Source organism: Gossypium hirsutum, chromosome A10, assembly GCF_007990345.1.
Source record: "Gossypium hirsutum isolate 1008001.06 chromosome A10, Gossypium_hirsutum_v2.1, whole genome shotgun sequence".
Lineage (NCBI taxonomy): Eukaryota > Viridiplantae > Streptophyta > Magnoliopsida > Malvales > Malvaceae > Gossypium > Gossypium hirsutum.
In genome coordinates, this window is record NC_053433.1 from 110073855 (window position 1) to 110091629 (window position 17775).

General features: G+C 34.2%; 1 protein-coding gene across 3 annotated transcripts; it reads right to left on the minus strand.

Annotated features, from left to right (window-relative positions):
* Positions 1 to 7898: 7898 nt before the first annotated feature.
* Positions 7899 to 17542, minus strand: LOC107939271 (protein RNA-directed DNA methylation 3). 3 transcript variants are annotated; one of them, XM_041078063.1, is made up of 19 exons: positions 17187 to 17542; positions 15533 to 15777; positions 15265 to 15420; positions 15020 to 15178; positions 14853 to 14936; positions 13786 to 13853; positions 13358 to 13693; positions 13216 to 13267; positions 12997 to 13152; positions 12753 to 12896; positions 12561 to 12672; positions 12315 to 12464; positions 12171 to 12225; positions 12009 to 12073; positions 11723 to 11777; positions 11207 to 11243; positions 10992 to 11019; positions 10806 to 10901; positions 7899 to 10713 (listed from the first exon to the last, which is right to left on the minus strand). In XM_041078063.1, exons 1-19 carry the CDS (start codon positions 17374 to 17376, stop codon positions 8303 to 8305), a joined length of 4599 nt encoding a protein of 1532 aa, XP_040933997.1. In that variant the 5' UTR covers positions 17377 to 17542; the 3' UTR covers positions 7899 to 8302. The 3 variants fall into 3 exon arrangements, with proteins under 3 accessions (XP_040933997.1, XP_040933998.1, XP_040933996.1); XM_041078064.1 differs by having other exon boundaries at positions 10992 to 11016; positions 12750 to 12896; XM_041078062.1 differs by having other exon boundaries at positions 12750 to 12896.
* Between the last annotated feature and the right edge of the window lie 233 nt (positions 17543 to 17775).

Sequence of the window (17775 nt, forward strand, 5' to 3'; positions counted from 1 at the left end):
GACACACATGATCATGTGTCTTAATGTTTTTAGGTGTAGGTTTCACACCGTCTGGCACACGGCCCGCCATATGGTCGTGTGTCCTAAACTAGTTTGTCACATGGTCTGGGACATGCCCAGCCACAGAGTCGTGTGACCCAACATTGAATGCATACACAATTAGGCACATGACCTACGACACGGTCTTGTGGCCTTAATTCAAATATACACGCGGGCAGACACACGGGCTGAGGCACGACCATATGTCCAGACTTCGAATGTCCACACGGTCTGGGCTATGTCACACGACCATGTAACCCTTGTTTCCAAAATTTTCAACTTTTTCCCAGTTTTTCTATTTTGCTTCGAAGTAATATGCTCTATAAAGGTACTTGGATTTGATTATCGTCTTTGTATTTTTTCATTATTTCTTTACAAGCAAGCAAACAATCTATCCTAAGACCAAGAAACCCATTTTCAATATAATTGACTAACTTATATTTCACTCTATTACAAGTTTTTTTTTCCTTATGAACTAAAACAACCCAAATACTAGATTCAATTATGAGTTTTAAAATTTAAGGTTTCAAAACCTCGAATAATTCAATAGATATTGCTATCAAAATTAAGCTAAACACCAAATTCCATAAGCCTAAACCCAAAATATTAGAATACTCAGTCGATTAGTAACGAAACACTAACCTTTGCTTCACCTCTTCAAAGCTCAACAATAGAGAAAAGTTTTGGGTTTCTCTTGCCTTTTGATTGAAAGTTCAATATGTTTAGTTTGATTTCAATACTCTATAAGATTTCTAGAGATCCAAGGTTTTAAAATGATTCAAGGTTTCAATCTTTCTTTTGTTTTCAAAAGGTTTCAATCTTTTGTACGTTTGTTTACTATGAGAGTTTTTTTTACTTGAGTTAAGTTTCTTTTAGATAATTACATTTATTTTTTTTAAAGGGTTAAATATAAAATTGGTACCCGAGCTTGTCCATTTCTTCCATATTGATACTTATGGTTCCTTTTGTCCTAGATTGGTACCCGAACTTTTTTTTCGCCAACTAAATCAGTACCTAAGCCTAACACCGTTAAGTTTAGGACAAATGGCAGAATAAAATTGTGACATGCAGCATAAATGACATCATGATGTTGTCATAATCTAAAAAAGAATTTAAAACTTTTTTTTTACTTTTTTCCCCTAATTTTTTTTTGTTGTTTCTTCTATCATTTCTTCTTTTTCTTTCTTCTTCCTCCTTCAGCCCAAGTTTCTCTTCTTCTTCTTCTTTTTTTCATTTTTGTAAAATTTTTGTTAAAAAATTCTCAAGCCGCTCCATCTAGTTCAATTCACTCGTCCTTCTTCAGGTCCTTAGAAGTGATGGATGTTGTCACCGAAATAGCAGCTGCAACATCACTACGCCACGGCAATACCAATCTGCTAATATTCTCTTTGGATTTACTGTAAGGTGAGAGGAGGCATGATTAATTGATTCTGAGTTTCAGATTGATAGGTGAAAGTTCCATCTTTGGGTTTCATTTTCTTTTCGAGGTTTAATAATATGATGAGATGATTAATATTATAACAATTAATTTGTCCTCCGACAACCTCTTATTAGATTTCTTGTTTGCTTGTGTTTGTTTGATCAGTATTTGCCCAGAGTCAGATAATGCCCAATAAAAGTTCTTCAGCAATATTAGAAAATAAGGGTGGAATGCTAATATAGAACAAAAGACACCTTCAACTCCAAAAATGGCTGCTAATTAAATTGATAAGATATTAAAGGGAAAAAACTGAGAAACCAAAGTTAATGAAGAAGGATAAGAAAGTAAAAGGAAACTTGTAAAATTTTTAAAATAAATTTAGAAAATATTTCAAGCAATCATCTTTCAGCAAATTTCTTTTGGCTCCAAGCGGCAGACAATGTGCCACAAAAAAATTTGGAAGAGAGTCAGTCTTTGTGGGTTAGTTTGAAAAAGGGGTGGGAAATGGTGGGGGTTGGTTGATGGTGGCTGGAAAATGAGGAGGAAAATGAAAAGGGTTTAAGAGATGTGATTTTGGCGGTGATTGGATGGCGAGAAAATGAGGGAAAATTTTAGGGGTTCTTGATAGAAGAAAGATGAAGTGTAGAAGTAGGGTCAGAAAAATAAAAATAAGAAAAGGGAAGAAAAAGGGAAGAAAATGAGGGAAAATAAAAAAGAAAATAAAAAGAAAAAGAGGTACAAGAGGATGCCACGTGGTGGTGCGTGACTGGCCAGCACTTCCACATTAGTAAAAAATTAACGATGTTAGACTCGAGTACCAATTTAGTTGACGAAAAAAAGTTTGGGTACCAATCTAGGACAAAAAGAAAAACCATAAGTACCAATTTGAGAGAAGTGGACAGGTTTGGGTACGAATTTTATATTTAACCATTCTTTAAATTAAGAGTTTTTTTTTTAATTTCATATATTATTTATTTATTTTATTATTTTCTACATGTAATTATCTTATTGGTTATCTAAGTAACAAATTACATCTCAATAAAAATATTCCACATATAAAATTCCATATCAGCCCCATTAACATTCTTAACGGTACTTTCATCAAATCTATTAGAAAAAGCAATTTGAAAAAAAAAACAAAAGTTAATGGTAAAAAAAGACAAAAATACAATTAGGACAAATTTAACAAAACATACAAACGTTAGTAGCTAAATTTATCATTAAACCTATAATGACTCATAAAAAAGCTGTTATCGAAATGAATCTAAGATAAAACTAAGTGGAAGTCCGAACCAATTCATATTAAAAATCAACAGATAAATTATGGTTAAAGGTGAACTGCTACTTAAAAGATATTTTGGTGCAGGTAGCAAGAGAATTACTAAATGGAGGTGAAGTTTTAATACTAAATATGAGGCAAAATAATAGGGGTGGAGGTCAACTAGTGATACGATGAGGATAGGCAGCCAATGTTTTTGTTTTTGTGCATAAAAGATGTTCCACTTCCACATGTTATACTTTGAAAATAGATTTACAAACCTAAAGCATGGGTGTTTTTAATCAACCTTACATGTGATCTGTTTATAACACAATTTGTCTGTTTTCAATAACATCCATATCTTTTAGCTAACAAAATGTCATAAATTTTGTAATGAATATGCAATTGTCGGAATAAAATCATGTCCTGTTTTTATCATCAACTAATAATTTAAGTTTACTTTAGATGTATGGTGTATTTATCTTTGATAAGGTTAAAAGTGAAATTGAATACTGTAACAATAGATGTGTGTTTAAATTCAAACGCCAAAAATATATATATTCATAATAAATAATAAATTATATCCAATAATAATTAAACTGATATATTTATTAGATTGTTACATAAAAATTATATAATAATATCTAATAATATTTTTACTTTCTATAAAAATTAAAAAAGAAAAAAAACACAAAGAACAAGGGTAATAAAGAAACTGACCTTAGTTTTTTCTCTACCGCCAACTTTGGCTCCAGTGAAAATTGAGAGCAGCAGTGTGGTGAAAGTGCTCAATTGCACCGCACCTCAAATCTTTCAAACAAAAAACCAGTACAGTGAAAGGAAATATTCACCTAATATTCCATCTCACCATGGGTAAAATCCAATCTAAAGGAAACCTTAATTTTTACCTTAATATTTGAATTTAAATTTATTGTTATTAAGGGTGTTGATGATGAAATCGAGTCAACTTTAAACTGTGACTAAATACGGTGTAGTGTTATTCATTCTTATTTAAACTTAATTTAGTTTAAATTATTAGTTTCAAATTTTATGTAAATTCACTTAAATAATTAACCCAAATTTGTTTTAATTTCTTTCATATTGCTTTTTTTTTTAAACAAATAACTTTTAATGGTTGTTCAAATATATTATATAAAAGGCATTTTGTACATCACATTGAATAAAAATAGTTTTATATTTAAACATTTTGAATTATTTTAAATATATTTTATTTCATATAATAAATAAATTTATACAAATTATATAATAAATACTTAAATAAATATGTAAAATTGAAATTTTAAACATCTAATAATCCACACTATTTTGCATCCAAGCATATATTCTGTCACGCATCCTAAACTTAAGCGAAGTTAGACTTAGGTATCGATTTAGTTGACCAAAAAAAAGTTTGGGTATCAATTTAGGACCAAAAAAAAATTCATTAGTATCAATTTGAGAGAAGTGGACAAGTTCAAGTACTAATGTTATATTTAACCCTATAATATTCAATTTTATCATTACAATAACTAATTTTATGGTAAATTTATTTTTTATTAATATCACTGAAATCAATCAGCTGGACCTCTAAAGTAAGAATTGAGCCTACTAAACTTGGGAGAGAGCTGCAAATGGGCCATACCTACCAAAGCCCTTTACTCTTTATTTTTCCAATCCTAGAAAAGAACAATATAAAATTTTCTTACATCACATATTTATGTGCAACATTAAATTTATTTACCTGAAACATAAAAATACTTAAATAATAATTATATAATATTTTTAATTTTTAATTTACTTACTATTAGTTGTTTTAAATTTCCAGATAAAATCTAGTTAATTAATCCTAATCAACATTATCAGATAGAGTTTGAGAGCTATCTTAATTCATGTAAAGAATAGTTTTAATGGGTTTTAACTTTGAATCTCAATGGTAATTAGTTTTTTGGTTGGATAGGTTCAATTTATTCAATTAAAAAATTTTTAAAAATCGGTTTAATTATTGGTAATTTTATTTTATATTTTGATTATATGTTGATTAAACATTGGTTATTTACTTAGATGTTTATTAATTTGTATTATACATTCCATTTGTAGGATTCGAAGAACAAGATTCTTGAAAAGGCTGTAAAAGGTGAGTATCGGAGTTATTCTAATGAATATTTTGTTTACTAATTTTTATTTCTACTATTAGCATCTTCTAATATGCTAATTAATGTTGGTGAATAAATTATGGTTTCAGCATTTAATCCTTTGAGAATTAGACTTGAAGGTTCGTTGCAAGATCAAGTGGTGTACAATGTTCGAAATAATGTTGAGAATTGCCAACCATTCCAAAAGCAAGACAAGGACTTCTTATTCGGTTTCTCCATTGGATGTCTTGACATGAAGATGTGGGATAAACTCAATAAGTTTTTCAATCAGACTCAGTATAAATTTATGACATCTATGTTGTTTTTAAATAATAATTATGATATGAGCTATTGATGTTATTTTTGTGTTGCAGAGCCAAAGTTACATTTGATTTAAATGCTCTTATCGGAAAAAAAGAATCTGAAATTGAAAAGACTCTTTGGCTTGGTGATTGGTATTCACATGATGCTCGAGATCTCATGAGTTATACAATTTCCAAAAGATATAAAATTGAATCTTATGAATTAAGTATTTGATTAATCCTAATATTTTTTATGTTTTCAAATTAGTTTACATACAATTAACTTGCATCTTTTTGCAATTTTCTTTTCTTTTTTTAGAAAATGAATTGTGTGGATCAGGACTTAGTGCTAAGATTGAAGCTAAACAATATGCAAAAGATATGGCAGCACTTAAAAATCTTGTAAAAGAGATGTATCCAAATCCTAAAACTCAACCTAAGGTTTTGGGCCCAAGAGGTTTTTATGATAAGAAATGGTTCGGTACTTTTTTGGATGCTTCAGGACATGATGTTATTGATGAAGTTACACATCATATTTATAATCTTGGGCTTGGAATCTATTCATCTATCTGTATATTAATTAAAATATTGTTTTTACTAATTTATTGTTTTCTCATGATTTGTTTAATTTTATTGATGATTAATGCAGGAAATAACCCATATGTGGTTCATCGTGTCCAAGATCCATTTTTCTTGACACAAATTACTCAAACATTTAAAGATGTTTCAAATGTTGTTGACAAATTTGCACCATGGTCCGCTGCATGGGTTGATGAATCGGTCGGAGCTTATAATAGTGGTAGCCAATTAGTGTCATATACATTTGCATTTGGCTTTTGATAAGTGTTTTTTAAATATTTTATTAGTTAATTATTTTTAAGGACCTATTAAAATATAATGATTAACTTATGACTCTAATAGATACTTGGACCAATTGGGAATGACATCAACTTTGACCGGGGGCAATTATGCTCTTCTAATACTACCACATTCGTTCCTAATCCATATTATTACAAGTATCTTTCATATATTTTCCACCGCATTTGTTTTTAATTTCATTTGTTTTAATTATTTGTTAAAATGCTTTTTGCAGTGCACTTTTGTGGCATAAAGTTATGGGGAGTAAAGTTCTTTCCGTCACACATAAGGGTTCTCCATATTTGCATGTATACTATCATTGTGCCAAAAATGAGGTAATTTTTATTATTTTGGTTGACTCAAATGATTTTAATTTAATTTTTTTTTATTAAATTTTTGTTTGGTTGCAACTTGGGGTTTCTTTCGTTTTCATCAACTTATCAAAAAATATCTCTTTTGAAACTGATCTTTTCCACGACCTAAATTTAAATGGTGGGAGTTCAAAATTTGAATTTTAAGGACATAAAGTGCGAGAAGAGTATCATTTGACTCCAAAAGGCAGAAATATCTTAAGCAGTGTCGTATTGTTGAAGAAACACCACTGGAACTTTTAAAGTCATTGAAGATACTAGAGTTGGAGCCAAAGCTTGTGGATGGTTTGAAACCCATTAGCATCGCTGCTAATTCAATTGCATTTGCAACTATAAGAGATTTCAATGCACATGCATGATCGTAGGATTTTGTTTCTTTTAGGGGTAAAATTTATTAATTTTGTTCATTAGGGCAATTTAGGTTGTCATATTCATTTTTTTAATTTTTTATTAAAATAAATTACTTTTATTATTATTTTACTATTCGTTTCTTTTTCTTTTTTGATTTAACTTATAATTTCACCAAAGATTTTAAGCAAAAGTTTGGAATAAAGGTTGCATATTTACAGCATTGTATAGTCGTTAATATTGTATTACTACAAATCAATCAAAACAAGTAAGAAATTACTACAAAGCCTTCATTAATACAACTTGCTACTTTCGCCTGCATCGTCTAGCACCTGGAGAATTGCTTTCTTTTTTACAATTTTTTAAAAAAAATTAATAAATTAAGTGTAAATGAAAACAAACTTTATTCTTAAATAAATAAAGATTGTTTTGGCTTATTAAACGAGCCTTATCTACTTAATTCATGCAGATTTTTGGATCAATCTGAGATGTTTATATATTCTTTTTATTTTAGATTATAATATACATATTTTTTATCTTTATAGTGGTGGATTTGATTGGTTTTTGATAATTGTCTGAATAAAATCATGAACCTTTGCCTTTATCGTTAATTAATAAATTTTGTTTTCATGAATTTAGATGTTACAAGTAACTATGATCGAGTTGAGTCAGTATGGTGTTAATCTTTTTTAAATGATTCACCTGTTTCTTTAATTTTGATTTCTTCTATAGACATGGGAAAAGGGATAATTTTCAATCGTTTTAATCATTAATCTTTAATTTTATCGAATTATATTATTCAACTTTTATCATCAACAGATTAAATATCACTTACGCTACTTTACATTGAAAAATTCACTTATCTTTTAGGATTTTGAAATTATTTTATTTTCTTTTGAGGTCCAACTTACATTTGTGGTTTTGGAACATATTCAAATTGTTACATAAGTGCTGAAGTAATCAGCGTATGATGTCCTAAACCTCGAATTAGAGCATTCTATATTTTGTGAAATCGTATGGAATATGCATTAATCAAAACACTATATACCCGTCAAAAAAAGGGTTCACTCCTAGAAAATGATAACTTAGGATAACACTGTTCCATATTATATGACAAGATATCGAACCACATCAAGGAAAACGAAAAGCATGAAAACTTATAAAATGCAGTGAGCTTGAAACAGTAGTCATAATATTATCAGTTGATGTAGTTTTGAGCAACATCTATGCATTACTATGCCCAATGAGGAAGCCCTACATAATATGGTAGCATTACTAACTCGGAAAGGAATATTAACAAACATAAAGCTGTTCTAGTAAACACTAAACAGCAAATGTCTTCACTACTACCAGTCTGCCCGGAAACACTACCTTGTTCCATTCCGGCTCTCTACACTGTAGAAACTGCAGAACAGACCCAAAATAGAAGTATCTACAGCACTAAAAACCTTGTTCAGTAAGCAAAGGTTAAAATTACCATCCTCCCTTGCTACCACCACTCCCTTGTCCCCAAGTACTTGTTGATGATGCCTTACCCCATGGATCTTGGTTTCCGCTATTTTCACCTCCATCCTTTAACTTGTTCCAACCAGAAGATGTGGCTTCATCAGCAGTTTTTGACTGAGATTGATCTCCCGAGCCTGATCCTTGGTTACCCCACCCTCCAGCAGAAGTAGTTGAACTCTTTCCCCACCCATTTCCTTGATTGTTACTTCCATTAACTTCCTTGCTGCCACTTGACTGGTTCCAGCTAGACCATTTGTCACCATCAGATGAATTCGAAGACTTCCGGTTGTTATCTTGACTCCCACCTCCTTCATTAGTTGAGCTAGAGCCTTTGTTCCACCCACCAGACTGGCTCCAACTAGAGGATTGGCCTCCTTGATCAGCACTGGATTGAATCCAAGTCTTGGCTCCACCTCCACTTGTTCCACCATTCCCCCCCTCTTTGCTCCAGCCACCAGCCTGACTCCAACTAGAGGATTGGCCTCCTTGATCAGCACCAGATTGATTCCAACTCCTACCTCCACCTCCACTTGCTCCACCATTCCAGCCCTGGTTCCCCCCTCTTTGTTCCAGCCAAAAGACTTATTTTCACCAGAATCTCCACCATTGTTCCAACCCCCATTTTGATCCCTCCTACCACGTCCTCTACCTCCAAATCCTCCCCTATCACCCCCTCTTCCACCTCTACCTCTATAGCCACCTCTGTCACCACCTCTACCTCCGTAGCCTCCACCATCACCGCCTCTACCTCCGTAGCCTCCACCATCACCGCCTCTACCTCCGTAGCCTCCACCATCACTGCCTCTGCCTCCGTAGCCTCCATCACCACCTCTGCCACCAAAACCTCCTCTGTCAGATCTGCCACGTCCTCTATCCGATCTACCTCTACCCCGAAAACCTCCTCTGTCTGTATCTCCTCTACCTCTAAAGCCCCTATCTGAGCCATCTCTACCACCAAAACCTCCCCTCCAACTTCCACCACCTCTATTACTAAAAGGCTCCTTTTGGTCTTCATTTCCACTTCCAGAACTCCAATCGCTTTTCAGCTTCCAACCAGATTCCTGCTTTGCATCCCCAGATCCTGAATTCCAGTTGCTTTTCTTATCCCAACCCGAATCTTCACCTGCACTACTAGAACTAGAGTTCCAGCCACCTTTTTTGCCCCAACCAGAGTCTTGGCCAGAATCATTGCCAGTACCCCAACTCTTCTTACCCCAGCTTGAATCCTGACTTGCATCTGTCAATCCTTTTTTGCCCCAACCAGAGTCTTGGCCAGCATCATTTCCAGTGCCCCAATTTTTCTTACCCCAGTTAGAGTCCTGACTTGCATCTGCTGATCCCTTTTTCCCCCAACTAGAATCATTGGTTGCATCACCAGATCCAAAGTTAGAATCATTTTTCTTAGCCCAACCATCCTCGTTTGCACTACCAGAACCAGAGTTCCAACTGCCCCTTTTGCCCCAACCAGAGTCTTGGCCAGCATTATTGGAACCAGCACCCCAGCTACTTTTCTTACCACATTCTGATTCCTGATTTGCATCTGCAGATCCTGAGTTCCAGTCACTTCTCTTCCCCCAACTAGAATCTTTGGTTGCATCACCAGATCCAAAGTCTGAATCATTTTTCTTAGCCCAACCAGAATCCTGGTTTGCATTACCAGAACCAGAGTTCCAACTAGAGTTTTGGCCCGCATTCTGGCTGGCTCCACCACCCCATGAAGAACCCCCATGTTGCTTGCCCCAACCATCAGACTGATTCTGAGATCCACCCTTAGTCCAACCCCCTGCTGCACATTCATTTGCATCTTTCTTGATGCCCCAGTTCGTGGTTTGATTCCCACTTAAGTTATTTCCACTGGCACTTCCCCAACCTCCCTTAGAATCTTCTGCAGCAAGTTTTGAACTACCCCAATTACCCTTGCTTCCACCAGTACCATCTTTATTGTTCCACTTCTCCACAGCTTTACCCCAAGAATTATCTTCAAAGCCACCAGCATCATTCTTTTTACCCCAACTTCCCTGTTGATTTGACCCTACAGCATTATTGTTCCAATCACTACTTGAGTTTTCGTTCTTTCCCCATGATCCTGGTTCAGCCACACCTTTACCTTTATCCCATGCACCAGATGATCCCTCAGTGACATTCTTTCCATTATCCCAACTTTCTGATTTTTTCCAACCATCATTACCAACATTAATACTTTTATCTTTCTCCCATGCAGTGATATTTGAAGAATCAGCAAGATTTCCGGTTTCAAGCTTTGATTGACCCCAATTGCCTCCAACATCTTTTGAAGCACCCAATGGATCTCCACTAGAGGTAGCTTTACCCCAAGCATCAGATGCACCACCACTGGAGTCAATCTTGGGAGCAGCTTTATTCCAACTGCCCCAACTAGCATTTTGATCAATGCCGCCTGTAGCCCAGGCTGAATTCTGCTTTGTACTTGTGTTATTTTCCCAAGCAGTAGACGGACCATCTACATCATCAAAAACCAATGAACAGGCTTTAAGCACAAGTAAATCCTCTATAACAGTTGATGCTTACTGAAACAAGATGTATCATTTGAACCTATTTTTTTATCATTATCCCCAGAACAAACTGCAGCACCCCAAGACGAATTCTGGTTTGGAGTCACCTTGGTCTCCCAGGCAGAGTCTTCACCATCTAGAGAAGAGAGTGAAAAGGAACACCTTTAAGCACAGTAAATCCTTTTCCAGGCATTGCCCATTGACAATAATGGTGCAGTAATCTTACCTCTCTTCTGATCAGTTTCTGTCTGCTGCTGCAACCATAACAAAAACTTATATAACTACTTCCATGAAAGACTACACATTTTCTAGAGGTGAATGGATATCATGAATGTATTCAGCATGTGTAATTGGGTGGGTGGCATTGTCCGTCCACATATTTGTGCATGTGCATGTGTGTGAGAGAGAGAGAGAGAGGGAGAGAGAAGATGAAAGACAAACCGTAGTGCCAGGACCAGAGAAACTAGGCCATGAGCTCCTGTAAATAATTGTAGACCAGGTTCAGAATGCAGAAAAAATAGCACAATCAAGACACAGAATGAAAATATATGGATGGAAGGAGGATAAGTAAATTGTCATGAGCAAAAAAGATCCTACAATTGAAAGCAGATTCCAGGTATTTTATCAGAATTTTGTTCCACCTCAAACATGAGTTCTACTCTACATTTGCACTCACCAAGGTTGAATTACTTTTGTTTCACAACAAAAATTAAATTTAAAATGCCATAAAATAAGTGTAGTTATACAGGCAATAGAAGGAATATATTTGGCATTCTCTATTTCTACTTTTGCGGAAATAACATGTACACTATACATTCAAAACCCTAATTATTATCCGATCAACAATTAGACATTCATGCAAGCAAAGTATGTAGGTATCAAAGAATAATAGAACTATTCTACCATTATAACCATCTCTATATTTTACTACTAGGGACACAGTTTCTTTGTTTTTACCCCTCAGCATTCCATCCGCCACCCTCAGCCGATGTTCCCGCTCTATTCAACCAATCTTCCAAAAAGAGAAGTGAACATAAGATAAGGTATATCAGTTACTGTAAGGTCAAGAATAATATAGAAAAAGAAAGCATGGACATGAGGATAATAACAAAACTAATTGGAATTAATTTAATTGGACTCAACAAAGCCATCAATGAATATCCATGCCCCATTTACAGAGAAAATATTTGATAAAAAAGGAAAACGCAAGCCTTTTGACACATCTAGGTAGAGAACCTCTCACCTCCAGACGAACCTTCCGATCCCAGAAGATCAAATGGTTTGAATGAACTTGATCCATCATGCTCACTTATAAAGGAAGAGTAATAGCACATAAAAAGGTATTAAGATGACTGTTGAAAAAGATATACGAAGTAAATTAATCAAAGTTACAAAATTAAGGTACTTTGTATTTGCAGCAGAGCTCTTCCCTTGAACCTCAGCAAGATGCTCATTTTTAACTATAGAAAAATAAAGAAACCATTAACATCATCTCAGATAATATAAACCTATAATTCACATCAAACAGATTATCTATTAATGTACCGACCTGTAAGAACCTTCTGCTTAGAATCCAGTTTAACAGTAACATCTGAATAATATACAGCTAAGACACGGCAAAGGTACCCTTTCAAAGGACCCACTCGAATTCTTAAGGTTTGACCAATGGAGAACATTCCATCTCTGTTCCCTCTGTTGACTGCATATGAAATAATTATTAGTGTCGAAGCCAAGATTTGAAAACATGATGACTACTGACAGACAAAACTAGAGAACAAGAATTTTAGGAACATACAATCACTCTTAGCTTCCTTATCTTGAGAATGCCAAGGCTTTTTAGGCGATATTGGGGACTTAGGGGATGATACAAAATCCCCAAAATCTGAAGTACCACCAGGATCACCACCCTGAACAAAAATAGAAAATTCATTATAGATCATAAGAATCTTAAGATGGAGAGAGAGAGAATGTTCATTTCACTTACAACCTTATCACCGCATATATCTAAAAATTGCTTGATTTTCTCACACTTCAGTGATTTACAGCAGAAATAACCACCATTATCAGTCTCATTCTCATCATACAAAAATATGGTCCCTCTATAGATTTGTTTAACAATCCCTTGTTTACCCTGCAATGTGAAACAGGTGACATTAATATGCATATACTCTACTTAACAGAACTAATTATATAGAATGAGAAACCGATTAGATTAGAGATTGCAGTCAAACCTCATATTGACCTTCCAAGACTTTAACAGTGTCATTAATGGATATCGTCTTTGAGTGATGATCTAATGCAGTAAACTTTGTATCCATAGGCCCATTCTTTAACTCACGCTTTTCAACAGTCACTACAACAGGTCCTTCTGGAGCCTCTTTTAAAATCTAGCACATGCATAGCAGGTAAGAAACCAGAATCATCAAAAGTAAATAACATAATCAATTTACCTTGTAACGATCATCTTTCTCCATGCCAACAATAAGCCCAAAATCTTTCCGGCTGCATTGGAAATGAAAAATGAACATAAAATAGATTAACAGGTGGTTGGCACAAAGTTACTACCATGACAGACTTCTGTTCAAGAATTACCTGAAACAGACAAGATTATACAGTTCAAAGCCATCATCCAAGCCAAACCCTGATGAGCCTTCTGCCTTCTCACCTCCTTTTTCATTCGTAGTCGTCTTTTTCTTCTTTTTTTCACCATAAAGTTGTGAGAGCCACTCCAGATCATCAGATTCATTATTATCAGAATGACTAAACTTTAGGAGCTCCTCCTCTGTAGGCATAACACCCCAGCAGCTTAATGAATCTATGGATAATTTTTTATACAGATACCCATCCTTAAGCATCATGCCATCAAGTATCTGAAAACCAATGCCGGTGTCACGGTCTCGTCTAAACTGAATGAGAGGTCGAAACTCCCTGCACCAGGCTCAAACATCAATATTAACATCTAAAAAGGTATGGAACTGATAAATAAACCATAATAAATGAGCATAGATCAGGTGTATTACTCGAGCTCAATTGAGCTTATCAATTTTGGAGCTGGTATAACAGTTCTATTGATGGAAACTCCAGCACCCTGTAATACAAAATTGGTGATTTGATGAAAACCTTGCGCATATATATCTCTGTAGCAAATATAAAAACATCTGAATGCTCCAACTAACAATTATGCATAACTCAACAAATGAAACGATCTTATGCTTTCTAAATTTAAAGAGCACAGACTAGCACATCCAAAACTTAAATCATCCAAGAACTATCATGAAAACCACCACAATAATTTTTAAAAAGTCCTAAACCTTCAAACTAGAACAACTAAACGGGGCAATGTGGTTAATACTGGCACAAAGACACTTTAGCAAAGATGGAAACGAGCAAAAAAGAGACACAAAGTAGGGCTGAGGCGAAAAAAAAATAAAAAACCGATTCAAGCCGCAATGTTAGGTTTGGTTTCAGTTTCAATTTTATCAAGTTCAATTCGGATCTGGTTCAGTTTGTACTTGCATATATTCCGTTCAATTTGATTTTCAGTTCACAAGTTAAAAAATCTCAAATCCAAACCAAACCGATTCTATTTTTATTTCATTTATAATTTTTTTATTTTATATTTAAAAAATCTTTTATATTTAAAAACTAGTGAAAATAACTTCAAATACAAAAAATTAAAAACCACTGAGCCAAAACAAACCAATCTGAATCAATGGAATTCGGTTAATTAGCTTTTATATTCAGTTTGGCTTTGGTTCAGTTTTTTAAAACCTAGATATTGCATAATAACAGCAATTTCCCAAAACCAAACCTGAATGCCTTTCAGGTCAATCATACGACAAGGAAATCTCTTTGTTTGTTTTAAACATGATTCATCGCAAGGAATCAAGGATATAGGAGAATGAAAAGAAATTGGAATCTGTTAAATCTACACAAACAACTAGGTTAGCTGACTCTCTCCATTAGCTCTCTTTGGTTCTTCCAGAAAAAACATTTAAGAAAGATTACTAAGCAAGCAGTTATAAGATATCAATGTAACAGAAAACAGCAGGAAAAACAAGCTTATATTGGCAGTTAGTATTATTACAAATTTAGCAGCCATCGCTTGCAGATCAATTCTTGGAATGAGCTTCACAGTTGCTCGTTTCTTGTCATTGTTTACAAACACAACCTATAGAAAGAAATTTGACACAAAACAATTAAAAAACTTAAACAGGAAAACAAACTTGATTTAAACATAGAAAATACATCTACCTGGGCAAGGTCCCCCTTATACTTCCCATTCTTTATCCGAGCCCACATGCCTTTAGAGACTTCACTACGTTTAGTTCTGACATTAAGTAAATGGTAAACTTCATTGCTTGGAACTGGCGCCACTCTTGAAGAGTAAATGTAAGTCAGACCTTTACATGCCTAAAATAGAACAAAAGATATGTTAGTACACAGACATAGAAAAAATGAAGCCATATCATTTTCTGGTGTCCTAAAACAAGATTGACCTCGTTAATATCACATTGCTTGTCAGCTTCAATGTAGAAAAACCCCTTGATGTGATCAACAGAGAATGCTGATATTATCTGCAATTTTGTGCCTAGTGATTTCATGTCAATAAACTTCTGCATGAGACAGAAAGCTGAATGCCTTTCACGTCCAACCTACAAATAACAATTTTTAGGTGAAACCAATAAAAGAGAAATAATAGGCATCAACAAAGACTGCATTCAAATTCCAGCAGGATATGTTACTTTAACAACACATCAATCATACCACACATTTAACTTTCCATATAATAGGATCCTTGGAAGGAGGCATGGTAGAGTTTTTGTCAATTGATCCCTTAGCTTCATAAGAATCTTCATCAAATGACATAAACCTAGCACCATCCCTGTACCTCTCCTCCATCATTTTATCAAACTCCTCCTCGATCACCTCTTCCTTGGGGACAAATGGAAGGTTATGGGTTTTCCAAGGATTATTATTTGCATTAAGATCTGGTTCTTCTTCCATAAAATCTGATGTCGAAAATCAGAAAACATGGGGTTACGAACGTAAAAAGCAATAACAAGTCGGGTTGATTATGCAGTAACAACCCAAGAAAGCATTAAGTACAAGGAAACAGAATTATATTATTTAACCAAAATAAAATTAGAGATAAAAGATTTGAAGAACTTCAAGAACTCAACAGTTATTTATAAACTGAGATGAGATCTATCTGTTTCATTGTATATAGCACTTTCTGGTCCTTGATATCAATGACTAGAAAATTTGAGCTTTCTTGTGGTGAGAATCATGTCAATCTTGGAAGGTCCAAAAAGTTATGGAATGTTCGGAAAGACATCTCAGAAGAACAAGGAAGACTTCCATTACACAAATCACACAATCCAAACAAAACATCAAGAAAAAGGAAGTCATGGCCAACCTCAAAACAGCAAAAGACAAAAGTTCTTCAAGGGCCCTCATGCATGGTGTAACAATGTAAATACGCCTCAAAACTTCTTGATATATCAAATAACTTCCGAACATGATGCCCAAAATATCCCTCCTTTACCAAACAAGCTATGAAAAATCATCCCAAGGCTTTAAAAATTAGTTGTTTGAAAATTGCTCAACCCAAGAACCGGAAGCATTCACCCAAAGAAGCTTCAGAAAATTAACAAATGCATAAGAAAAATCAAAGCAGAGGCAAACTCAACCTCAACCTCAAGAGTCCTAAACACAGTAAACAAGAAAAGCTTCTCCAAGAAAGACCCTCTTGCACCAAGCAATAAAGTCCAATCTAACACCCCTTGAAACCCTTAGAAATAAATACTTCCTAAGAAGTTGCATTCACATTCACCAATACTACACTAATAAGCTTTCTAAACTCAACCTGTCAATCATCTCCATGTTCAGTTAACAAAGATCTATAAACATATGAGAAATAGAACTTCAAAACTACTTAATATGTACCAGTTTCACAACCAAACACCCTAAAATGATTATTCATGCAGAAGCAAAAAAATTCCCTCACAATAACTCAAGAATGATTATTCATGCAGAATGTCCCACTTTCACACCCAAACAGCCTAAAATGATTATTCATGCAGCAGCCAATAAAAAATAAGATAAAAAAATCACTCACAAAAACTCAATAATGGCAACAAAATCTCATCAAGATTTCCATTTCTAAAAAAAATCTCTTCCAGAATATTGAACATATTAAAAAGTTGAAACTTCGCTTAAATTTTTTTAAAAAAATGAAAACCCTAAAAACCTTGAAAACCAGAATGCAGAACAAAATCAAAGAAAAAACCCTAAAAACTAGCAGAAGCAGAAATAAGCAACCGGAAAATGCAAGACTCCAAAAGGAAACAAATTGAAAAAGCAAAAGCCAACAAAAACGAAAAAAAAAACAAACGAAAAACGATCAGATCAGCCATACAATCATCAAAATCGCTGTCATCGCTGGCTTCATTGTCATCAACATCAGCAGCGTCTTCAAAGAACTGAAGAACTCCCCGATTCTTCCGCTTCCGACGGTTCTCCTCCGCTCCACCACCGCTTCTTCCGGCGCTGACCTTCCGTTTCCCATAAACCACCTCCTTCTCCTTTCCCTTCCCCTTCGACGACATATCCTTTCAGTCCAGTTGCAAAATTTTTACTTTTATTTTCCTTATATTTTTCTACATAAATAGAAAATTTTCGGAGAATATCAGTTTTTCATTTTCTCTAAGGGTTTTTTTCTTTTTTTTTTCTTTGAAATAGAGTGTGATGAAAGTGTGAGTGATGGAATTTTATGGTAGTGTACTCCAAAGCTGATATAATATATATTTGGCAATTTACGATTGCATCCTTTGCGTTCTGCCCTTATTAAATCATGTAAAAGGGCAAAACAGTCTATTCGTTTCCTACTTCTTTATTTTTAGACCGGGTAAAATACAATTTCATCCTTAAATTGTTGATTTTATTCTATTTTAGGACCTAATAATTAATTATTAATTTAATAATAAATTTATTTTTTTGATATTTGT